Source organism: Paramormyrops kingsleyae, chromosome 1 (assembly GCF_048594095.1).
Source record: "Paramormyrops kingsleyae isolate MSU_618 chromosome 1, PKINGS_0.4, whole genome shotgun sequence".
Classification (NCBI taxonomy): Eukaryota; Metazoa; Chordata; class Actinopteri; order Osteoglossiformes; family Mormyridae; genus Paramormyrops; species Paramormyrops kingsleyae.
The window spans coordinates 61,693,337-61,720,468 of NC_132797.1; the positions used below are offsets into that span (position 1 = coordinate 61,693,337).

Here is a 27,132-nt window from a genome sequence, read left to right on the forward strand (position 1 = left end):
GCTATAGAAGCAGATAAGTAGTGTGTGAGGCTGATTCCTTCAACAAAGCAAACTCCCCCAGATTAAAGCAGCAGACAGTGCAGGGTCCTGAAACCCACATAAAAATAAAAGAGGAGCATCAGTTAAGTTACAATAACATTTTCATGATGAGCAATGGGAGCTGTGGAATATGTACTGCTGGGAGGGGGGATTGTAAATAGTCTAGTAACTTCTGATTGACTCCCTAACCAGCTACTCACTGTGATGAATTTGTGGGCTGGGATTTTCTCCTGGCCCTCAGCAATGGTGTAGAAGAGCAGATCCTCCAGAGAGGGCAGGATGCCTGCTTTCCTTCTCCTGAGAGAACAACATCCTATGTTAAGGTGGATGAATCAACACTCTGAAGATGTAAAATCCACAGAGACTGCAGGAGGAACAGATAAACTGTAAGGGGAGCAGTGGGAAGATGGATTCACACTGCCAGCTTCAAGGAGTGCATTTCAACATGGCTTCCGTTCAAATTACATTATTCTGGGACAGTTATGCAAGGTTCTGCCCTGTTCTTGGGCAGGTGGATTCTGGTCCTGGATTGCAGTCTGATATCATGTTCTGCCCCAACCTCTCAAGTTGCTATCCTATAAAATGAATGACTGCTGTATTTTGTGGTGAAACCATATGGAACATCAATCCTGTCAAGAAATGTACAGTGGTACCTCGGTTCTCGAACTAACTAGAACTCGAATTTCTTGAAAGTCGAACAAACCAGTTTGACCTAGAACTCGATCTGAATATCAGAAGTCGAACCGTGAATGCGGACCTAATATAAATTGTACGCGCCAGGAAATGAGTCATACTACAATGCAATTCTTACTTGAATGCCTTCTTCACAGACTGGACGGTTAACCAAATAAAGCAATGCAACTAACAATAAATAAACCACTAACTTACGTGTACTATTAAAGCATTTATGTCATTTATTTAAATTTTATTTTACCAGGTAAATTAACTGAAAACCAGTTCTCACTGCTTTACATGATATTCGGGAGAAATAGCAGATTACGCATCGGAACTGCCTGGGATACAAACGTCATGCGTGTAACTAAACTCTTCAACCAATAAGGGCAAAGGTGTGTCGTCACGGAGGCAGTTCCAGTTTCTGCAGCCGGGTGAGAGGTCGCAATGCATCTAACCGTAATGCATTGCGTCAGGATCAGAATGCGTTGCTTTAAGCCAGCGCTGTAAGCAAGTCGAACGCACCCAATGACCGGACTGGGGAAACAAACTGAAACACGGACAAAATACAGAGGACTAATGACAACAACCAGAAACAGCTGATCACATGGGGATCCCACACGAGGTTAACAAGGGGGCGTGGCACACGGAAGGAGCGGACAATCGGGGCAGGACAGGGGTAATGTTGGGATAAGATCTTTATCGTTTTGGAAGCCATTAAGAAAAAAATGCTCTTCTTGTTTATCCTGTTATTCTTTTCATTTTGTGTTTAAATGCTTAAAAAGAAAAAGAAAAAGAAATAAACATATTTAGGTGTAATTTTGGGGGGGGGGGGGGTGGGAACCAATTAATTGGTTTTCCATTATTTCTTATGGGAAAAATTCGATGAGAACTCGAACTTTTTAGGATTTGTTCTGGAGTCCGGAATGAATTAACTTCGAGAACCGAGGTACCACTGTATTTCATGATCAGGTAACCAAGTGTTAACAGGCATGCTGAAGGTAGCTGGTTGAAATGCAATCATTAGAATTAGCTGGGGGGTGTCAACAGTGTTCATAGCTGTAGAACTTCTGAAAATCCCCTAGATAGATGCCATATGTGTTTTGATTTGAGTGTTGAAGCTCAGTTCATCAGAGTTAGACAAGACAGGGGACAGCACACACAACACAGAAATCCAGATAATGACCAAAAGACCTTGCCCATCATGACACAACGGGCAGACAGACCACTGCATGAAGCAAAGGAAAAGCATCTCACCACACACAGTGAAATCCCACACTCAATTGCAGTGAGGTGCCAGTATCAGATGTTCGCATTTAAAAACAAATATTAAAAGCAGGGTTGGATAAAGCAGATAGGTTTGACTGGTCCCACACAGAAAGCCAGGATCACAAATGTGGGTTATTCTGAAGGAATTACGGGAGAATTAAGATAGCAGGACAGTGATATTTGAAGGTTAGGATAGATCACAGTTGGGTACAAAGGCAATAGAGAGAGACATTTTAGAATTTACTTACATTTTTTAGAAAACCAAGCAGACAAACAAAAAGAAAGGCAAAAATTAGGTTTTAAATACAAATGTTTAAACAAAACATGATGTGGATAGACTCAAGCAGATGAAATCCAACATAATATTCCTCCAGGAAACACATCTATTAAAAGAGGACACTGGTAGAGTTACAAGAAGGTGGCCAGAACAGGTATAATCAGCATCCTTCACCACTCGTGCTAAAGGTGTCAAATCAATTCCATGTCAACTTAAAAAACAGTATGCTGATAATTATGGGAGATATTTAATTCTAAATGGTACAATACTATCCACCCAGCTCATTTTGATTTGCGTATACGCCCCTAACAAGGACAATCCAATTTTTTTTTTTAAATCTCTTCCTCTGCTTTTCCTCCTTTCCTGGTGAATTCATTATGGGTGGTGATTTTAACTATGTATTGGACCAGACAAAAGATCTATGCATGGGCATAGATCCAGGAAATGTCTATGTCCAGGAAAATTATAAAAAATGTCATGATTGACCTAAACTTAAAAGAGATTTGGAGACATCTTAATCCAAGTAAATTAGAGTACTTTTGCCAGTCGAGTACATATAAAATATACTCTAGAACAGGCTACTTTTTGATTTCCAAAACATTACCGTCTAAAATTGGAAAATGCTGGTACAGTAGTAGTCTGATCATACACCAGACTCCCTTACTTTGCAGACAAATTATTTAAACCCCTCTGCATTTAGATTTCACTTTCAAGCTACATGGCTGAAATCCCCGGAGTTTGTAGAATTCATGGGCAGGAAGATTGAAGAATTTTTTTACTTTTAATACCAATCAAACAGATGCACTAGTTAAATGGGAAGCATTGTAGCAATTATGTGAAACAAAAACAACTCCCCACACTAAAACCTCAATTTAATGATTTAACCACAAACAAAATAGCCAACAGTTTAATGTGGTTAAAACAGTCCTACTATGACCAGGGAGAAAAGCCTGGGAAGCTATTAACATGGAGAATAAAACAAATACATACAGATAGAGCTATTAATTCAATTGTAAACAAGAATGGTTTAAGCCTGCTAGACCCACTTGAAATACACTACTCACAATAAGTTAGGGATATTGTGAGAGACTTAGTGGATGTCATACATACGGTGTTTGTTTCACTTCCGACATTTTTGGGATAGGGAGGCAATTGTATTGGGGTGATAGACACACGTCATTTTGTGTTTTCCATGTAATGGTCTCATTGTGTATAGATGTGCCTTAAATTGGGGCCAATACCAAATCACAACCCTTTTCAATGTGGCATCAATTTCAACATTCTGTGGGTATAAAAAGCTGGTATTGTCAGTAAGTCATTCCAAGTTCATCATTCAAACAACCATGAACACACAATGTCACTTAACGGACGAGCAGCGCCACCTGGGGTCAGTGGCAGGCAGTCAGATGTTGCTCGTGAACTTGGTGTGTCTCAAAGTGTCATCAGCAGACTTGCATCAAGACACAGAACTGCTGGCAGAGTTCATGACAGACCCAGGAGTGGAGCCCAACGAGTGACAGACCGCAACTATGACCAGTACCTAAGGACCTATGCACTCAGACATCGTCATGCAACTGCCACACAGCTGCAGGCCCGTTTACGAGATGCGAGGGGTACTAGGGTTTCCAGACAAATCATTCGCAACCGACTCCACCGCTTTGGCTTGAATGCCAGACGACCGTTGCAGGTGACTCCACTGACACCAAGACACCGCCGTGAACGTTTGCAGTGGGCACAAGACCATGTGACCTGGACAATGTAGCAGTGGTCTACTGTCCTGTTCACTGATGAGTGTCGGGTCACCTTGCACAGAAATGATTGTCGTCAGCGTTGCTGGAGAAGGCGAGGTGAGCGATACGCTGAGGTCAACATGGTCCCCAGGGTTTGCTTTGGTGGAGGAGGTGCAACAGTCTGGGCAGGCATCACCAGTTATTGTACATGGCTCAGTCACTGCACGTTCTTACCTCAGAGACATCATAGAACCCATCATCATCCCCCAATTCCGCCAGCACACCCCAAACTTTCTGTTCATGGATGATAATGCTCCACCACATCGTGGCAGAATTGTCACAGCTCGACTTCAGGAGGTTGGAGTGCCTCATATGGTATGGCCATCAATGTCCCCTGACCTGAACCCCATAGAGCACGTCTGGGACCAGTTGAAGCAGAGACTGGATGATCGTACCCCACCCCCACGTGACCTGGCAGAACTGCGTGTAGCACTTGTGGAAGAGTGGAACGCATTGCCTCAGAACAACATCATGAGGCTAGTGAGGAGCATGAGACATCGCTGTCAAGCTGTCATTGCGGCAAATGGTGGAAACACCCACTACTGACATTGTCAATTTTTGATATTTGGGGTTATCCCTGTTATTGTCTAAATTTTTGGGGTAATAAATATTAAACTAATGAAAATGGTGTTTCTTCTCATACATTATTAGTAATATCAAAGGGAACTTTTACTTATTTCATTAAAATTCAGAGCAAATAGGAAAAGCACTCATGTAAATAACAATATTCCTAACTTATTGTGAGTAGTGTAAGTAAGTAAGTAAGTGAATAAATAAATAAATATTATAAAGGCTTTATTAGTCTCAATATTTGGACTCTAATGAAACACATAATTATTTTCTAGATAAACTCCAGAAGTTGTCTCTTGAAAAAGTCTGAAGCAGTGCAGTGCATGAGTAGTGGGAAAGCCCCAGGACCCGATGGCCTGCCCATCGAAATCTATAAAACATTTCCTGAAAAGCTTCTACCAGACCTTCTTGAAGTGTTTAATGAATCTTTGGATAAAGGAATGCTACCTCCATCATTGAGATCTGCTGTAATCACACTCATCCTAAAGCCTAGCAAGCCCCCCACATAAATGTCATATCGACCTATATCTCTGTCATGTGATACAAAAATTCTTTGCAAAGCCCTAGCTAGGACGATTGAGATTTACGTCCCAAGGTTAATAACAAATGATCAAAATGGCCATGTGCCTGGCAGGCAGGCATTCCATAATATACGCAGAGTTATAAATGTATTATATACAAAAGAAGAGGCTTAAAGACCATGCAGTTTTGTCATGGGATGCTGAAAAAGCCTTTGAAGGAATTGAGTGGAGATATTTGTTTGAGGTACTTAAAAGATTCGGACTTGGAGAAGGATATCTTCGATGGCTCAAATTACTATATACTGAACCATTAGCAGAAATTGAAACAAACAATCAAGTCTCCAGAGCTATTCACCTCAGTCGAGGTACTTGACAGGGGTGCCCATTGTCGCCTTTGTTGGTTCCGTTTGCAATTGAACCTTTAGCTATGGCTATTCGGAATAGTTAGGATATAAAGGGCATAAAAATTGGGGAGAGAGAACATCGTATATCCTTATTTGCAGACAACATAGTTTTGTTTCTTGCAGGACCAAGAAACTATACCAGCATTAGAAAATATATTGAGGATTTTGGAGAGTTTTCTGGTTACAAAATCAACAAGAATAAAAGTTCACCATTCAAAATGATGATGTTAAACACAGAGGAGAGAGCCTCAACCTGAATACATACACAATTTGCTAATTCTCCCAAAGGTTTTATTTATCTGGGCATCAAAATATAATAAAAAAAACCCAATATAACTAACATTGTCTCCACCAACTAGGATCCACTACTTAATGAGATCATAGAGCTCTTTATGATAGGTCACATTAATATTAAGATGGTTGTTCTACCTAAATTCTTATACCTTTTTCAAACAATTCCACTCCCACTGCCAAATACCATTTTCTCCATCCTCAAAAAAATATTTGCCAAATTTTTAAATGTCCCCGACTACGTTTATCTCTTCTTTACCAGTCATATGATCGTGGAGGGTCAAAACTGCCAAACCTGAGATTATATTACTGGGCAACCCCAGGCTGCCATGTTGTACTTCTCCACAATAGATTCCTCAGGCTTGTGGAATCTATTGTGGGGGAATCATGGTTTGATATAGAAAAAAATTGAAATAGAACTTCCTTTGCAGTTATAACTTTATTCTTCGCCGACTAAAAGTCTTATAAAGCATACCAACAACCCCTTTCTTAGAAATACTATATCAGTCTGGCATGAAGCTCATGCTTTTTTAAGTGAACTCACATCTCTGTCTACCGTGTCACCAATCTGGGGAAATACTAGTTTTACCCCTGGAAGGAAGGATAAGGGATTTAAAAATTGGATGTATAAAGGTATAAGTAAACTGGGTGATATGTACAATAAAGGTGTGCTTATGTCTTTTTCACAACTAGTTATAAAATTTGCTCTTCCACAGAAATACTTTTTGAAATATTTACAAATAAGAAGTTTTATATATTCTCAAATTAAAATTTACTCTGAGCCCCCACTATCTACAATAGAGCAAGCTGCTCTAAAGCATATGAATGATAGAGGAAGTGTGTCTCTATTTTATAATGTGCTTCTAAACAAATCAAAAGAAAATTCCTTTAGGTATTTATCTGCATGGGAGACTGACCTTTCAACTGAAATTACTAAAGATGAAGCCTGTCTTCTAGCTCAAACCAATTCCATTAATACTAGATGCAAATTGCTTCAATACAAATGTGTTATGAGAACCTACATAACATCAGTCAAATTGCACAGATTTAGGCCCAATCCCATTTCTCCTCCCTTAACCCTACCACTAGATTTCGAGGGTCCTCCCTTCCGAAGTTGACTTCACAGGTCGTAGCCACAAGGGGTAGGGCTTTTAATCTTTACCTAGGAATCAGGACAGCACTCGCTTACGTCATCAGCAGTCGATCATTGCACATACGTTTCACACCTGCGACTTTGCATTTGTTTGTAACAATGCAGGCTCAAGGTATGGCGTTGTCGACCGCGTGCACTTTAATCATCATACACCGCTTGATGAGTACTTGCAGAAGATGTCTGCGACGCCTGCTAACACTTGTGGATTTTTATGAGGTCGTTTAAAAACGACTCGTGTTTGTGTCAGCTAGAGTGCCTGGCTAAAGTGTTACCTGTCGCTTTGCCTGTGTCACAATGTTCATAATATAATGTACCTAATTTTCATTGCTTAATGTATTTGGCATACTATTTCCTTTTATAAATGTGACTTTCTGTGCATGTACACAGCGATTAACATACAAATTAGAATAAACATATTATTTTGGTGAACTGCTCTTCATTATGTGCCCTAAACTTTATGAGCTGCCTGGTTTGCTCGGGAGTCCCAGGAATAGTACAACATGCTTATAACACGGACAAGTCACTTTAACATTACAACATGATTATACCACTGATGTGTCCCTAGAATATTACAACATGATTATGACATTGTCGATTTGTGGATTAGCATTCCTTTGGCAATGGCACGCAGATATAAAATTAAGCATATTGCATGCAATAATTCTATAAAACATGCACACGTTTTGCATAAACAATGTGTTTATGTTGCATAAACAATATGTCAGGAACAATGTATTTTACATATTCCACGATGTAGAATAATGCACTTAGAAGACTATTGAATGAAACACAGAAAACAATCGGAGGTGAGTTTCCCAAAAGTGTTGTATCCAAAAAACTACATAAAAAGGACTTTGAATGCTCTCTCTCTGAATAAATACCTCTGACCTCTGACCCTGGCCCTGTGTTCCGGATAAAGCCTGCTGGTCACATCTAGCTCGAGCTCTTGCTCAAGCTTTGTCTTTCGCTATCGCTGTGTTGGGTTGCTGTTTCTGATTGACTTCTGATCTGTGTATGGCTGTTTTGGTTTCCTGGGGCCTCATGTATAAACGGTGCTTACGCACGAAAATGTTGCGCACGCCCGTTTCCACGCTCACGTCGAGATGTATAAAAACTAAACTTGGCGTACCGCCACGCACATTCTCACGGCAACCCCAGACAAGGCGTACGCAAGTTTCTGCTCAATTTGGCAAAATGGAGGCACCTACTGGCAAAAGAGTGCTACTGCAGTTTCACTGTGTCAGACTCGCATTCATGACGCGGTCTGCATGAAATACACCGAAATTATTTGGCCATCGGTCACCTGATCGTAATCAATCTGTGACAATAAAACGGTGCAGGGAAAGACAAAAAATATTCCAACCATGGCTGCTCTTGCATTGTTAGAGGACATTGCAAATGGAAGAGTCAGAATAGAGCTCGTATTCAGGGATCATATACTGATTTCCTGGCCCATGATGATGACTGGTTTCTAAGTCGATTCAGATTTCCAAGAGCAATCCTTTTGGAGCTGTGTGCTAAACTGGGGCCAGCATTACAAAAGCAGACGATGAGGAGTTGCGCTATAGGCTACCTGTTCCTTTACAAGTTCTGTCCACTTGCGGGTTCTTAGCCACAGGTGCTTTTCAGCGAGAACTTGCGGACTGATCGGGTATTTCTCAGTCAACACTGAGTCGCGCCATGCCGGTGTTGTATGGGACGGCAAAATCTGCTTGTCACCCAGATACATGGGCGTAATTTCCAGGGGGGTCATGACCACCTCCCCCTAATAATCATGTTTCACTTCCATCCCCCAATGTTCCAGCCAAAGTTACGCCCTTGCCCAGATATATAAAATTTCCTTACACTGTGGTTGAACAGGCAAATATTAAAGTGCAATTTGCAGCGATGTCCAGTTTTCCCAACGTAGACGAAGCTATCGACTGCGCGCACATTGCTATTAAGTCACCTTCAGAGAACGAATTTGCTTATGTAAATAGAAAGCACTTTCCCTCTATTAATGTACTCTATTAATGCATTGGGGGCACCTCTTGTACTGTTGTCTGTAAGAATAAACAAACAGAATAAACGAAAGTAACACCGCATCTGCGCCCTACGTGTTACTCATAAACATGCAAGTAATTCAAAGAAGTATGGTACAAGAAAAACTCACCCGCGATGACATCAGCGTCCCCCTCACCCGATAAAAGTGTGTCCCCAGTCATCGCAGCAACTAGTTGCTCAAAGGGTGTGAGACCGGGAATTCCGCTACCTCCGCCTGTGCTGTTAAGACTCTTACGGTGAGCGGCCGCTCGTTTTTTCACGTCGATTTTAATGTTCGACCACTTCTTTTTAATTTCGGCCACCGTGCGAATTTTGGAACCAACACTTTTAACTGACTCCGCCACGCTCTGCCACTCCGTCAACTTTTGTTTATTGCTTTTCCATATTTGAGTGCATTGCCATGACTTTGAACTGGCCTAGGCATCTTTGGTCTCTCCTGTTGCAATGCAAATTAGTGGGTAAGGCACAAGAAGTGTGTTCGGCCCTCGCATTAGAGCAGAGCCTAGATTATGACATAGTGAAGGCTACCGTCTTAAGGGCTTACGAACGTGTACCTGAGGCTTACCAGCAGTGTTTCCGGAAGCTTAATAAATCCACCAGCCAGACCCACGTAGAATTCGCCAGGGAAAAAACCACCCTGTTTGATAAATGGTGTACCGCCAGTGGTGTGTGTAACCTTGAACAGCTCAAGGAATAGATTTTGTTGGAAGAGTTTAAAAACTGTGTCCTTGATCGTGTGGTGGTATACTTAAATGAACAGAAGGTAGCTTCCTTGACCGAGGCTGCCACCTTCGCAGATGAGTTTGTGCTTATGCACAAAACTGTGTTTACTCCAACTCCGTTACCTCGAAAAGTTCAGCCTCGGCCGGTTACATCCTCCCCTGTCCCTGCTCTCCCCCCATCGCCTGTGGAGAAGCGTGAGTGCTTTTATTGTCATGAGGTGGGTCATCTTATTTCAGTATGCCCAGCCCTTAAACGAAAGGAAGCTCGTGGGGTACCTCGAAAGGTGCAGGTTGTAGCTGGTATAGACAGTGCTTCACCCCTATCTCAAGAAGTGGAGCCTGCCTTCCAGCCCTTTGTGTTCTCTGGTTCGGTTTTGCTCAGTGAAACTGATGTGCGACACCCTGTGACTATCCTGCGGGATACGGGTGCTGCCCAATCGTTTCTGATGGACGGCATCATCCCTCTTGATAATGCGTCGTATTGTGGTACCAGTGTCCTGGTACAAGGCATTGATTTGTGCATGACGGCTGTTCCTTTACACAATGTATTCCTAAATACTTCTCTGGTTTTGTACGGGTTGCGGTCCAGACTTGCCTACCCGTTCCGGGTATTTCATTTATCCTAGGGGATGACATCGCGGGGGAAAGAGTTGTTCCTCTGCCCGAAGTCATTCCCGAACCAATGCTTGGTACAGATGATGTTGCTGTGGAACATCCCAAGGTGTTTTCGGCTTGTGTGCTCACACGTGCCCAACGACAAACTAGCAGATATTGACCTGGCTGATACTTTTATGTCTGACTCCCCTCCAGCTACTTCTTCATTGTGCTCGCCCTGTTATCGATCCCCCTGAAGTTCCCTCCACGAGGGAAGCCCTGGTTAAGGCTCAGGGAGCTGATCTCTCCCTGGAGTCCTGTCGTGCCGCCGCTGTCGAGAAGACAGACGTGAAGAATCACCCCACTGCTTACTTCCTTCGTGATCAAGTGCTTATGCGTAAGTGGACCCCTCCGAATTTGCCTTTTGATTGGTCTTTGGTATATCAGGTAGTAGTCCCAGAGAAATATCGGGCATATGTATTGTCCCTCGCCCACGATCACCCATGTTCGGGTCATCTAGGAATTAAAAAGACGTTGTCCCGACTCCTAAGTCATTTCTTCTGGCCTGGAATGAATTCAGATACAAAGAGGTATTGTAAATCCTGTCATGTCTGTCAAGTAGTGGGCAAACCAAATCAGGTCATTGTTCCAGCCCCGTTACGGCCCATCCCTGCGATCGGTGAACCTTTTGAGCATGTACTTATAGACTGTGTCGGTCCTTTACCAAAAACTCGCTCGGGCAATAGCTATTTATTTACGTTAATGTGCACTGCAACTCGTTTTCCGGAAGCTATCCCCATTCGCAGTCTTAAATTCCCGTTATAGTGAAGAACTTGATCAAATTCTTCACTACATTCGGCCTCCCTAAGTACGTGCAGGCTGATCAAGGTACCAACTTCACATCAAAACTATTTGCCCAAGTGGTTCGTGCGTTGGGAGTTCGGCACTCAGTATCCAGCATTTACCATCCAGAAAGCCAGGACGCACTGGAACGGTTTCACCAGACGTTTAAAAACATGCTCCGCACTTTCTGTTTGGATGCAGGGAAAGATTGGGATGAGGGTGTGCCCCTCCTCCTCTTTGCTATCCATGACACTGTCCAGGAGTCGACCGGGTTTAGCCCTGCTGAGCTCGTGTTTGGTCATTCGGTTCGAGGTCCCCTAAAAGCGCTTCAGGTGCAGTGGTTGTCGCCTAACACGCCTTCGCCATCACAGGACCTCCTGAAATATGTTAGTTCCCTTCGTGAACGCATGTCTGCTGTTAGAGCCCTCGCTAGGACGTCTCTAGGTGCCTCCCAAGTCAAAATGAAGGCACATTTCGATAAAGCTGCTATAGAGTGGTTTTTTCAGCCTGGTGACCGTGTCCTTGTGTTACTCCCATTGTCTGGTTCCTCCCTTCGCGCTCGGTTCTCAGGTCCTTATGTTTTCCGCTCTAAGCTGAGTGCTACCAACTATGTGGTGGAAATACCAGATCGTAGGCGGAAGTCTCGGGTTTGTCATGTTAACATGTTGAAACCCTACCTCGACCGTTCAGTTTCGGCCCCTTTGTCCATTTCTCTCCCTTCCCCCACGCCGGGTTTTGTCAATCAGTAACTATTCGCCGGAGGATGATGAGCTACACCTAGGGAAAAATTGCTTACCGTGTGCTCGCTTACCAAATTCAGAAGCTCTTCAGACTCTTCCTAGCCGGTTAACCCATTTGCCTTCTGCCGCCCAATCTGACATTATATCCCTTGTAGGTAGGTTTCATTCCCTGTTTTTGGATACCCCTTCGTATACCTCTGTTGTAGAACATGATATAGATGTTGTCGGTCATGTCCCCATTAAACAGCACCTGTACCTTGTCAGCCCGCATAAGTGTTATTTGTAGGCTCAGGAAACTATTTGATGACAACCGGTCTCACTGTGCCTAGTTGCAGTCCCTGGAGTTCCCCATGTTTGCTCGTCCCCAAGCCTGACGGAACGTCCCGGTTCTGTACTGATTACCGTAAGGTAAATGCCGTAACCAGGCCGGATGCTTTCCCATTTCCGAATATGGAAGACTGTGTAGATCGGATTGGGTCTGCCAAATATGTGACTAAACTAGATCTATTAAAAGGTTATTGGCAGGTTCCTCTCACTCCTCGCAAATCAGAAATTTCTGCTTTTGTTACCACAAACGTTTTCCTCCAATACACAGTCATGCCCTTTGGGTTACGCAATGCCCCGGCCACTTTTCATTGGCTCATGCAAAAGGTGCTCGGTGATGTCCCAAATTGTGAGGCGTATTTGGACGATGTTGTCATTTATTCCGATTCGTGGGAACATCATATGCAATCCCTAGAACTAGTTTTTGCTCGTTTAAAAGATGCTTCGTTAGTCCTAAACTTAGAAAAATGTGATTTTGGACAAGGTACTGTTAGTTACTTGGGAAAGTTAGTGGGTCATGGTGTGGTTAAGCCTCTGGATGCCAAAGTCCAAGCTATCCGGTCATTCCCCGTCCCGCAAACGCCACGTGAGTTAAAACGGTTAGTGTGATTTACGCATATATAGTGAGGGACATATATATATATATATATATATATATACATACACACATACATACACACATATATATATATATATATATATATACACACACATACATACACACACACACATATATATATATATACATACACACATATATATATACATACACACACACATATATATTATATATACACACATACATACATACATACATACATACATACATATATATATATATATATATATATATATATATAGTTATAGTAGGTGTAATATCAAGGTTTTGCTTAGATTCAGTTAGAAACATAAATCAAAAAGCTAGAGTACACATAGACAAATAGATTACATATACATATATTAACATTGCTAACATAGACAAAGACTGTTGTCTGAAACTTCGTTTTTGCACTGTTCTATTCTATACAAATTAATTAAAACTAAACCATTCCTATAACCTGCTCAACATACACAAACCTAGATTGGATGAGTATTCTAACCTCAGTAGCTAACTAATTACTATGCACACTCAATACTCGAATGGTATGTAAATACAGAAATTATGCTTTGACAATACACAACCATGGGAACAAATAATCTCTATAAATGATATAATGCCCAATTTAGGTTTTGATTGACTGCAATCGTAAAACTATGATTACTGCATAAAAACCATAGGAAACCATAGTGAATTTTCATAAGGGAAAGGGGTGTGCAACAATCGCTTTGAGCCCAAAATGCTAAACCACCATGTCATTACAGCTGAAAGGACCTATTATAGGCTATTAGCTATCAACACGATTTTGCACAAATCACGAAATGGTTTGAAGCGCAAAAAAAATCGGTATGCATCGTTGTCTGTGTACTGGACATTACAATTCTGTCATTACAAACGCCCCACCTTACTTCCGTTAAAAGTTATTCAAGCCAGAAAATTGAATATAGAATATGAGACTAAGTTAACCGCGGTGATGTTTCCTACAGGAAACACAAAAGCGAGCCAGTTGGCTGAAATAATTCCCATAAAACGGAGAAAACATTACTTCACCCGGCGAAACTGTTTGACTGACACGGCACAAATTTCCTCTGTATCGTACCTACCCTTTTCCTGTGATCTTCCGCTTGTAAATTGGTAAAAATGTTTCACGTGTTGTAAATTTGTTTTCACTTTTGTAAATTGGTTTTGGGACTGGTAAAAGTGCTTTGCATATTGTAAATTTGTTTTTATTTTTGCAATATTGTTTTATATGCCGATTTGTTTTATGCAATGTTAATTTGATTTGCCCTATATTCTGACACCGTAGTATTATACACACTTTTGACAGTTCGAGCTTCGTGACATTCGAAACTTGCCGCAATAGGTATTGCCGTATTTGCTATAGCTGCAGTTCCGGTTTTTGCCAGCAGGCTGTGCATAGCTAGTGTTTCGAAACCTTTCGAACTGTTTCGAAACATTGTTTGTCTCGAATGTTTCGAAATTGTTTTGATGATTCGAAATTGCCATCTCTACGGAGTATGATGAATAAAATGCACGCAGTCGACAACGCCATACCTTGAGCCGGTATTCTGGGCAATTCAGTTTCCCTATGTTTCCCCTGTCACGCGGTGATTTGTACACGGTTTCGCTGTTGTTTTCATGTCTTTTTACGAAGCTCTTGAGGTAAACAAGCCATATATTTTAAAACATCACATGCCTTTTCGATGTTTTTTGTTTTTACAGATAATACATGAAAGTATTTAATTCGCTGGATAGAGATATTTCTTGATGAAAATGGTATAGTATTGCTTATAAGACTATATTATGCGTGACGATCTACTGTATTCACATATAATAATGTACCTGAGTGATTTTCAGACATTTCACATACCTCTGCTGTAATATTAGGGAAAACATAGAGAAACCGAATTGCCCGGAACACCGGCATTGTTACAAACAAATGCAGGTGTGAAACGTATGTGCAATGGTCGACTGCTGATGACGTAAGCGAGTGGTGTCCCAATTCCTAGATTTCAAGCCCTACCCCTTGTGACTACGAACTGTGAAGTCAACTTCGGAATGGAGGGCCCTCGAAATCTAGTGGTAGGGCTAAGGGAGGAGAAATGGGATTGGGCCTATGTCTACTGCATATCTATTTTTTTGATTTCAATGTGTGTACAAAAAACTGCAAAATAATTAATTTTGGTTTATTAGATGCCAAAAAAATTATGTGGAAAGATGTGGGAAGACCGACATCTGCCTTTTGGGTCAAGGAGATGTTGGTTAACCTTGCATTAGAAAAACTGACATATATAATAAGAGGGAAAACCAAAGACTTCTTTGATTTACGGAGAAGATTTTTACAATTTGTATCTACTGTATATGAGGTAGGATGTGAATATAGAGGAGAAGACTGGTGTATCTAGAAAGGGACTAATTTGTTTTTGATGTTCTTGTGCTCCAGCAGCTTGATTTATGTTAACGTTAATGAATCTCTAGATGTCTAGTGACATCTCTAGTGACACATTATTTTTTGGGAATTTCATTTTTATTCATTTATGGTTTTTTTCCTCTCCTATGTGTCTGGGGGTGGATGGGTGAGGGTTTGTTGGCATACTCTGTTGTTGTTATTTTTACCTATACCATTGAAAAACATTTCATAAAAATATTTCTGATAAAATAAAACATGATGTCAATGCATCATATATATTGTATAATCATTCCAGAACACCCCCCCCCCCCCCCCCCCCAGTCAGGACATCAGGCTCGGGCAGGGGCGGGGGGTGTAATTAACAGACAGGGACTTTCAGCCATGGAGACAGTTCCCCTGCTGGACGAGAAGCATATTGAGATATTGGCAAAAAAAAAAAAAAACAGACAAAAGGACAGGTCCACTATTTAAAAAAATCATTGATGAAGTGGATTGTCTTTGTAAGGCAAAGGTCCTGTCTGTACATGTGAAACTCCTTAACCATATATATGTTTATGGGCCTTAGTTTTAACAACAGCCATAAATGTACGATTAGGTTTTCATATCTTCAATGAAGGCTATGAAGTTGAACAGTAATGACAGCTCTGTTTGTACCTTTCAGAGACAACTTTCCTGTATTAGTCACTGCAGTCTGCAAGGGGCCTGACCTCAACACTCCACCACATCAACCAGACCATCTCCACCTGACCCCAAGATTACCGTAAAGTAAAAGCCGGTTGGCTGTAGCAGCTGATAAGCTGATGTGAAAGTATGTGATCTGTCCCGCACTTTCACACAGATCCAACCAGAGACCAGCACAACCCATGTCTATCCCTCAGGTCTTATTACATTTAAGACATTTAAAATAAGACAAGTTAAAATAAGGGTGTGATAAACCTATGAAAAGTCAGATGGCACGTCTTATCCTGCATATGTCCTTATGCAAGCTGGGCTTGGAAGATGCACCACTTTTAGTGGCAAACAAGCTATTCCTTAGGGCTGTCAATATCGATGAAATCAATAATCGAGTAATAATAATGATACTTTGTTGATCCCTGTGGGGAAATTCACCTTTTGCATACCCTATCTTGCTTTCCATGACACACAGACACACATGTAGATGAGAGCAAGCTGGACAGCAAAGGGCAGCTACCTGTAGTGGCATCCATGAAGCAGGGGTTTAAGGGTTTTGGTCAAGGGCCCACAGACAAGATTATTCTGCCAAGGCCAGGTTCAAACCGGTAACTTTCTAAACACAGGCACAGAGATGTAGTCCACTGAGCTACAGTCAGGATATCAGGCTCCTGGGGGTATATTATATTATATATTATATGATATTATATTATATTAAGCAGAAGACAGGAACCAACCAGCCATTGCAGGGTGCACATTCAGTCACAAAGGGTGGACCTACAAATGCCACACACACAAAGTGGCAGTGTATGGCAACAGCAAAACCCACTGTGCCGACTTGCACAATGTGCCATGTTAATATCGACATGGCATTTCATGCACATGCAATTGTCACATTGTAAGGACTGTGATAATCTGCTGCATTCTATCTATGTTGCACTAAAACATTTTTACTCACTGGAAACAAAACTTTGCAATTTTAATGACAGGTACTTTACAAAATTATCTAGTATATGTATAAACAAACAAGCAAACAAGGTCTAAAGTTTTCCGCTTCTGCTTTTACATGAGCTCTGCATGCACTCTTGGAGACAATCATGATCATTCTCATCCTTACTGTTAGACTCACTCACAGATCATAAGAGAAATTAAACAAAAATATGTTAAGAGAAGAAAAGAACTCATTCATCTTTGGCTGTATGGAAATATTTACTATTCCATAGAGACTGAGCAAGTGATTTGTCGACACTGCTTTTGTTAGCACAACTCACCACCAACTTATTTGACTCTATTAGTAGATAAATTCTATTTGGCTGTAGGCCAATAGTTAATTTTCAATTCATGTGTAATTCCTTACTATAATAGGAAGCACAGGGGACTGACATTGGGAGGACAAGGAAACACCCAAATACGCATCTCATTTAAGAAGACTACACTTTTCATAACCCAAAACAAGATGTGTACAGACTGCATAGACATGATCGAAACTATTTCCTCAAATCAGATACAAGGTATTTTGGTCATTCCTGTTTGCACGCAGGCATGTGTGCATGTCACAGTGATCAGCCGAGGGCACCGGCATCAACACCGGGGAGATCCCAACGTCAAAAGGGTCATCCCAGAGGCCGCTATGAGAGCCACTAACAGGACAGCAACTGATAAGAGAGCAGCTGGCACCTCAAATTGCCACAAGAGTAATAGACAGCATGATGATATGAAATTTGTTACCGAGCTGTAGTTGCATAGAGGGTGGGGATCGAAGGCCCAGACAGGCCACAGCCTCTGTGGGAGGGGCTAACATCATTGAGCTCAGGACTACAGATCAAACCATGTGATGGGTGGTGGGGGTCACTTAATCAGCAGAGTAGTTGCTTCAGACACAAAACAAGTTTACTGGACACACCGTCGAGTGGCCGTTTTAAGTCTGAGAGACTGAGGTCTGGCATGCCCTGGGAGTGTGGCCCTCAGGTAAACCATAGGTCAACGGTGAGGGAGAACCTCAGGATCCACAACTGGTATGCCCAATTCTACCTTTACTTTCCATTATCTGTCTATACTAAAGACTGTCATAGAGGGCAGCCTTACTGCTACTGTGGAAAAACCTGAAAATTCAGTACATAAGTGCCCTGCCCCGATTAGGTCCATGATCCTCGGGATGGAAAGTCACATATATCCTGAAACACATTCACAGCAATTAGCAAATTAAACCGGGTGTAATGGGAATACAGAGGGAAAGAGGGGAACAGAAAGTTAGCCTTTCAACGCTCTGCTTGTTTATGATGTAAACATCAGGCACATGCTCTATTACTTATTTATTTACTTATGCATGTGCTGCAGCCTGATCATGGTTTACAGGGTCAGCAAAGCCTTAAGCTGTAAAGGATAAAACAGGCTTTCTGAATTGTGCGAGGAGGGGGGCAAAGACTGCAACAGACAGAAACTAGAGATGCACCGATCCGATATTCGGATTGGTATCGGCGCCGATCCAGGCCTATTTGACAGATCGGGTATCGGCCATGCGTGACCGATCCACATCCTATACTGTACTTACTTATTTAGTTTTTGGCAATCTCTAAAATCCTATTTCGTGTTAAATCTATTTGTACAATCGGTTAATGGACAATCCCACTTAAAGCGCACACAACTGTGCAAGACAAAAAAAAAGCAACTTGGACTTAGAAAGTAACTTGGACTGTTTTGTGAACTTGCTGCAGCTTGTGATACAAGAGGGGCTGCCATTGCAACAAAGTGTAACTGAGCTGATGCCAATGGGAGAAAAATTGTTAAAATTTTAACCATTCGCCACTTGTGTAAACTTGCTTTGAAGATATTCATATTGAACTGCAAATGCCTCAAAAACGTTTAAAACAAGACGTACGTTATGTATGTTTTTAGTAACCTAATTTAATATTTTTTGTCATACATTTTTTCCATCTGTATTTACTAGCTCAAAAAAAATAATATATAAAGTATAACAGAGTAAAAAGTGCTCCTGTATCGGAATCTGTATCGGTATCGGCAGTTGTGTATCGGAATCGGATTGGAACTGAAAAAATGTGGATCGGCCCATCCCTAACAGAAACTGTGTGACCCAGTCAGCTGTCATGGAAAAAGAGGTATAAAGTATCAGAGATACACACAGGCAAAACTCCCCAGACCAGAGAATCACCAAAAAAGCCATTCTCAACCCCACGCCAACTCAGGGTGTCAGCTCCACCCAGTACTATCCCACTCCTCCAAGCTACCATACCCATTAACTCACTGGATCAATTAACTCACACACTGGTTAAATGGAGTCCTGGAGGGCAGTCCAAGATCAAAGGAAGTACAGTAAATACAGTACCACCCCCTTAAGCGCAACATGGTCAGATGACATGAAAGGTGGTCAAGAAGATGTCAACAGTCATGCAATGTGTTGTTGCCCTGCAGGACCTAACAGTGTCTACACAGAGAGACAAGAGGATGTAGGGGGGTCCCACTCAAATCACACACGTGCCACCATTTGAGAGCAAGCAGAGGTCAAACTAACAAGTGTTGCGAAACGTGGATGGCAAAGAGGAGTTCAAAATTAGCTCTATTAGCACACTGCCACCGTAGGCATGACACGGCATTAATGTGATTATCCATTAACTTATTTACAGCACACCATCCAGCACATGGAGTTCTTCAATCTTTAACTTCTGGCCTACAGCTGCACTCTGTGTGACCTCCCCAGATCGATCAGCTTTCTATGACATTCTGGAATGCAGTGTTGTAAGGATACCAAAATCATGACTTCGATACGATACCTTCCTAAAATATTTAGATACCAGGGGTTGCAAAATCGGTAGCCCGATGACCCAGGGCTATCAACTTTTCCCATCTGCTACCAAAGTATAACACCACCCTGCCCGATGGGCTATCTGAAATTATACTTTGTGTGAAATCAAATTCCCTCCTTTATTCGCTTTGTCCGCTCTCATGTATTGCTATCTGAATGGAAAAAAAAGATCATGCAACAAACAGGTTTGTAATCATGATGATTTGTCCACAGAGACATGTACGCCTGCATGAATGTGTAATGAGTTTACTTTACTTCTCTCTTTCATATGATGTTTGGCAAACAATTAGTGCATTGCCGCCAACCCCTGTAAATGAGTTCTCACATTATTTAGGGCACTTTTCCACGGTACCAGCTACTGGACTTTTGGTGTTGATTTTCCACTGGCCGAATGACATCACAACATGAGGTGGGGTATTTTGTACTGAATTTGAAAAATGACTGTAGTATATCATATGGCTGGACGATGTGCAATACATATTAAAACCAACATTGCATATTATACACATGTAATTCTCACGTCACTAGTCAGCTAGATTAAGATCAGGCTTTTTCTTACTTTCTTTTCAATTCTGTATGGATATTATGCTGCAAGGAGTTTAAGTTTAGTTGAAACTTTTTTACAATGTCATTAAAAAAAAGAACTTGGCTTTACAATTTTAATGATTATTCCTTTTCAAGATTATCTATGTTTAAAAATCAATTTAAAGTTTACCTTCCCTGTTTTTGCTTGTACTCTGCATGCGTTCGCCGGAACAATCATGATCATTCTCTATGGGTTTATAAAAAATGTATGTAGAATTCCTTTTTATGGTTTATAAATACCCTAATATTTATTACAACAAAATTTCATTGTGATATTTGAAAATTTTCCAATACAGCATTGTCCTACTTTAGATACTGATTTTAGATTTCCTGTCATGCCATCCTGGTCTTCTTGTATCTGTTTTTCCAACCAGATCGCAATTAAAGCTTGGATATCTTCATTTGTCCACGCTTTCATTATTATTACCTTTATTGTTACGTTTATTGCGGTTTTCTGAGTTTGCAACTTTTTTGAAGACATTAGTTGTATTTTATTTCAGAGGCAGGCTATTTGCATAATGAATCAATAAGGAAAGCATTTAATGTCCCACCCCAAAGTAACAAAAAAGTACCCCAGCTGGTTTGGCACTTTAGGTACTGGAACTTTTGGTAGGCCTACTGGTACTTGACTGTAAGTTAATGGAAAAGGGAAAGTATTGAAAGTACTTCACCAAAAGTATGGCATCTGGTGCAGTGGAAAAGCGCCCTCAGATTCAGACACAAGACTGATTCATGTTTAAATTCATCATATTCTTCATACAATTTTCAATTCAGTTTGAATCGAACTGCATATTGATATTGATGATTGTTACTTCATTGTAGAATAATTTATATAAAATTGTTACTATTTGTGTTTGGAAAATAAATGTTTTTGATTTCTCGTCTATATATTTGTATATTTTTGTCCTGGGTATATCGTTAAACTGCACCCGGTCCTCCAACTCGTAGGGAAACAATTTTTGGGGGTTGGTGGTGAGATTGGCACTCCAGCCACCGTAAAACAACTCACAACTGACCATCTTCCTCTTCTGTCGGGGGAGCTTTGTTAACTCTGTGTTTCAGTGGCAGCACTCTCTGAGATACGCAGACTGGGGAGTGGCCAGATCTACGTACTTTTGGCCTGGTTTGTCTGACAGCTGCCATACTGAGGGAGTAGCCATTGCTGTAACGGATTGGCTCCTTCTGATGGTGTCTGATGTCACTCCTTTCAACGAAAGACTCAGGCTAAGGCACTCCTTGGGCATCTTGTCTGTTGTTTCAGAGTATGCTCAGACTGCAGTTAGTGATGTCTCGATGAGGAAGACATTTTTCTCACAACTTCGCTCGGTGAAGGAGATTGATCAGATCAGATCCTGGTGGGCAGACACTGGAGGCTCCTGCAGAACTGCATCGTCTACAGAAGTGTCCAGTTTGTGAATTCTGACCACAGACTAGTTGTTGCTACTCTGAAGATTCAGCTTAGATCCAGTAGGCTACCACCTACTAAGAGAATGAGGCTGGACTTAGCCAGACTCCAAGATCAAGCTGTTTCTGATGAACTTATACGCAGTTTGTGTGAGGAACTTGCAGACCTGGGTGTGACTGCTGACTGCTGATGTGACAGACCTTCCATGATAAGGGCTGTGTTGGTGTTGCCAGTGTTCCCAGAAGGAGGTGCTTCATCTTGCAGGGCACCCTGGATATTATCGAGAGGAGTCGCAGCGCACGACTTGGTGGTAGTCTGTACCAGGAGCTGAGAAGGATGGCTGTGAGGGCTCAGAAGGCAGATAAGGAGGCATTTGTTAGACAAATTTGTGAGCAGGTGACACACTATCTGAGACTTGCAGTTAGGGCGGCTGATGGGACGGTCCTTATGGATGGAATTGCAGTTGTGGCCCGCTGTGCCGGCTACTTTGAGCAGCTGCTTAAAGCTGACCCTCGAGCCAGAATGTTGGACATCTCTGGGTCTATGGTTCTCAAGGCTGATCCTCCAATCAGCTGTGAACCACCCTATCTCACAGGGCTTGCAAGGGTGGTGAATCAGTTGGGGGCAGGGAAAACCAGAGGGATCTGTGGTATCTGGGGTGAACTTCTCCAGGCTGGAGGTAAGATTGTCCTCCTGGCATTGCAAGCAATCTTTGCTTCCATTTCGGAGTCAGGCGTCATCCCAACTGACTGGAAAATGGAACTTGTAGTCCCTATCTGGAAAGGGAAGGGTGATCGCCTGGATTGCGGCAACTACATGGAGATAACACTGCTTTCGGTGCTGGGGAAGGTCCTTGCTAGGGTCATCCTTAACAGGATCCATGATCACTTACTTGCCTGTCAGAGACCGGAGCAGTCTGGTTTTATGCCTAAGAAGTCTACCATCTACCGTATCCTTGCACTGAGGGTTCTCATCGAGTGCAAGCGTGAATATTGGCAGAGATTCTTTGTGGCCTTTGTCAATCTTCATAAAGTGTTCGACTCAGTTTGATCGAGTTGCCCTGTGGGACATTCCGAGACTTCACGGGATCTCCCTGAAGTTACTGGATGTCATGGCCGGCCTATACACTGGTAATGTGAGTGCTGTGCAGAGTGGACGAAGAACCTCGCCAGGGGTGTGTTCTTGCTCCTACTGTTCAATGCTTGTATGGACTGGGTGTTGGGCAGGGTTGTGGGGTCCAGCAGCTGTGGGGTGTCAGTTGGTGAAGAAAGGTTTACTGATCTTGATATTGCTTACAATGCCATGAACTTAGAGGAGTCAATGGAGGCTCCGATTGGGGCTCTCAAGAGACTGATCGAGGAGTCTGAGTGTCTGGGATTGTGGGTGTCCTGGATAAAGACCAAGATTCAGGCATCAGTTCTTAGGCACAGTAATCAGTAGTGTGGCTGTCTGTGGGGAGATTTACCTACCTCAGCAGCGACATTCATGTCTCTGGTGAGTCTTCCTATGAAGTCAACGGATGGTCTGGAAGACCATGGGGAGTCACAAGGTCACTGGAAAGGGGTGTGTGGCACTCCTGATATTTTTGCCAGTGGACAAAGGTCCAAGTCTTTAGAGTCCCTGTCTTGCTATATGGCTGTGAGACATGGACGCTATCCAGTGAGCTGAGATGAAGACTGGACTCCTTCGGTACTGTCTCTTCAGAGAATCCTTGGGTACCGTTGGTTTGACTTTGTGTGGAATGAGTGGTTGCATGAGGAGTCCCGAATGAGGCACATTACCTGCATTGTGAGGGAGCATCAGTTACAGCACTATGGCCATGTGGCGCATTTCCCTGAGGATGATCCAGCTTGTTGGATCATCATTGCTAAGGACCCAAGTTACTGGACCAGGCCGAGGGGACGCCTACGTAACACTTGGCTGCGGCAGATGGGTGGCCTTTTCCGGAGGGTGGGACGGGACCTTGTATCTGCCTGGGGGAATCACCAGCTGGGATCCTGAGGAGTTTCGCTGTGTGGTGGGTGCGGCAACACACTGCATCAGCGCATGCTCCCCAACCTGACGTAACTATACCTAACTTTCTACATTAAGAAATTATTTTTTATTTATTTATTTTTTGACTAGTTAAATTCTTTTCGGGTTACCAAAATTTGAAGGTTGCCTGCCCAAAGGATTATCAGTGATTTTGAAATTTTACAAACCCTGGATACTGATACTTAAACAATACCACAGCGAAAAATTTAAACATCAGGAAAATGAATGGATAAATAGGAGACAGAACACAAAACTTAAATTTATATTATTAATTAAATTACTTTGTCAATATCAGTCAAATTAAATAAAATACAGGCTATATTGTCACAGGTACAAAGCTATACTGAACATGTTTCAACAAAACTAAAATATTCAGTTGCAGCTGCTGAGCTATACAGCCATTGAACATGTTTTAATACATTTATAACACTGATAATTGGATTATTGTAAATAATTAGATCAAGGTCATGGTGTTATTAAAGGTTACATGGTATCCAGTATTGTCCCCTACACTTGAGTTTGTGTGCTTTCTTTTACAGTTCATTAAATTTGCAAGATGTCACTTAATCAGCAATACATCTCCTTGGCAGACGTCTGCATTCTACTGAGTAATAGTAATAGAGGATATTTACACAAATGTACTGCATACCATGATTACATTAGCTAAAAAGATTACCTAAAAAGATAAAGTCAAATTAAACAGGCTATCACTGCCCTTAATTTTGCCTCTCAAACGATACTACAGCAAAAAAACTGTCACTAACTGAAGTGGTAAAAAGTTCACTTACAATTACAATATATATTGCACATGTTTGATATACTTCAGGGACAGGCCTGATAATCGTCATGTAGTGCCTGTGGGCTTGCCCTGACTGTTGACAACGCAAACAAAACATTGCCATATTTCGCTTCATACGTCTACTTTGGCGACAAGCTGTGGACACTTGGCAACATCACTTGTACTTGCAGCCACGACTCTCTTGTAATGTTTTGACGTTGGCAAATGATTCATTCGCGGGGAATGAGTCCCTTACAGGAACTATACACTAATTCACTTCCCTGTAAATATTTGGGGTGTTTCTCAATATGTGTACTTGACCGTGAACTTGACCGTCTTAAATACCGATACTAATAAAACGGAAAATAGTATCGTTTTTAACGACTGTGTATTTTTGCGGTATTTTTCAGTGTCGGTATAACGCGCAAAACGATTAGAATGTTGCCGTAAAAGCATGGGGGTTGCTGGGGGTGGGGTGACACACCCAATCGAGACCATGGGGCCTGGCGTCTCTCTCAACTTCAGGTAAGGCGCAATAATAGATTCGAAAATACCTTTAAAGCTTTTTTTTCTCTCCACTGATGCTCTTCACTCAGAGGACAAAAATGCTTCTTTGATAGTTAATGCCGATGAATCACCTGCATGTCACAACACACCTAAGAAACAGAGCGCTATTATTTACAGGTCGGCGTATAGTTCAGACAAACGCCTGATGAATCCCAGCATTCACGGTATTCGTAAGAACGAGGAAAACAGCTTGAGGAAGAGGGGGATCCGGCGGATTCATCACCAGCTACCAAACGTGGGACAGAGACCTACGCTTCTGCTTAAACAGTGCTTATCATAGTAAAACCAAACACACGAAAGTGAACCGGTGTTGTCAAACTGCACTCACTTCCAAGAAAAGGGAGGCGGCTACATACTAGTCACAAATTCCTAAATATTTTCTAATATTTGTAATTACGGGTTGGAAAACAGATACACGTGTAAGAAATAAAACCTACTGTGGGATCTGGAGAGGAGACCTGGTAAAGTTAACACACAAAGTATGGTAGCAATCAATAACCATCACTTCAGCACTGTGACAGCCGGTTTTGGGGTCTCAACCAAAACACCGACATATATTTTACTGTATTACACCCCAATATACTTCACACACACAACCGGCCTAGTAACGCAATACTATGATTTATAATCTGGCATAAATGGGTACAATAATAAGATGCATTAGATTGCTGTTTTTATGACGAAAAAACAGGGGACGCAATTTCTCATGAGAAGGCGTCAACAGAAGACAATTCCAGTGATAATTCAAGATATATATCCAGATACGGTTGTCAATTACCTAAACCATTTACTCATTCATTACCGTTACCTAAGTAACGCTTAATAAAACATGTTTTATTTCTTCGACCATATGAAGCAGAAACGAGATTCTACGTTAGTACCACGCATGATATTTTTGTTGTTGTTGTTGCTGCTGCTGCTGCTGTTATACGTGCGTAGGTTTTCTGGACAGTGTCTTTATTCGTTAACTGCTCATGACGTTATATCCCAGCATAATAATAAGTTCTTACTTGTCGCCCGCCGCTTCTTTCCCTGGCTCATCTTTCTTTTCCAGCACTCCTTCGCTCCTGCTGCAAAGGGACCTAGCCCCGGCCGGACAGAATGACAGCCGAGACGTCCCCCCGAGGCGAAGCAGACGGGGGTCCGCCGGTGTTCTCGGATGCCCGACGGCACTGGGCAAACGGTATTTCACACCGAAGTGGAGCAGCTCCCTGAGTGCCAACGACAGCCTAAATTGTAACATTTCAGCCCCGCCGAGCTACCGTGGAGAAATGTACCTTTTACCTTAATGGAAAAGCTGGAAAACGTAAGAGCTGAATACACGTACACCGATAAACAGCTAACTAACCGCCCAGCCAGCTGAGCGTACTGACTGGTTCGGCCCCCAGATTGGCTTTAATACGTGGGCTAAGTGCTTGTTGACGCCCTCTATTACGTAATTGGTCGACACGCTCCGTGGCCCAATAAGTATCGCTTCTACGATTGGTTGACGGCCCTTGAGACGAGCTACGATTGCCTCGGTGTCGCGTCGTTCAAATTATTTTTTTCTCCATAATTTCGTTAGGGACGCTCGCTGCCTCGTGCTAGCGGATTGTGAATGGAAAAAACGGTGACCCAAGTTTTTGGTTTACCGCAAGGGAAAAGTCAAATGCTCAAAGACAGGAAAGGGTGTAACTTGATTTAAGTCAATACTGTGTTCTGAGGGCCAGGCAACATGTAAATTATTCATTAATAGCTCGTTCGTGAATACGTATATAGACATATGCTAGTAACATGCATTGATATATAGCAGCAGAATGCCTCATCCATCCATGCATTCATCCATACATGACACCGATCATTTTCAAATCCCTTGTCCTGAACAGGATGATATATGGTACAAAGCAGGGGAACACCTTGGACGGGATATTTATCAAATAAAATGCTTACATTTATTTGTATCTTGGGTGTTTACTTAAATTGCTTAAACCTTTCACTCTCAGTAAAAGGCTATCAATTTGTACCTTCTTGT

At 42.1% G+C, this 27,132-nt stretch overlaps 1 protein-coding gene across 7 annotated transcripts in view; it reads right to left on the bottom strand.

The window, feature by feature from the left end:
• LOC111842950 (glutaminase kidney isoform, mitochondrial) overlaps window positions 1–26,513 on the bottom strand; it is a 41,581-nt gene extending 15,068 nt beyond the window's left edge. For 2 of the 7 annotated variants that reach the window (XM_023810115.2, XM_023810120.2), the window contains exons 1-2: window positions 26,132–26,513; window positions 240–336 (exon numbers count right to left, since the gene is read on the bottom strand). In XM_023810115.2, the coding sequence (XP_023665883.2) occupies window positions 240–336; window positions 26,132–26,364 (330 nt within the window). In that variant the 5' untranslated portion in view covers window positions 26,365–26,513. Of the gene's footprint in view, window positions 1–239; window positions 337–2,228; window positions 3,046–25,108; window positions 25,211–26,131 lie in introns of those variants that run through there. The other 5 variants (XM_023810118.2, XM_072717312.1, XM_072717320.1 and 2 more) reach the window with 5 other exon arrangements.
• Between the last annotated feature and the right edge of the window lie 619 nt (window positions 26,514–27,132).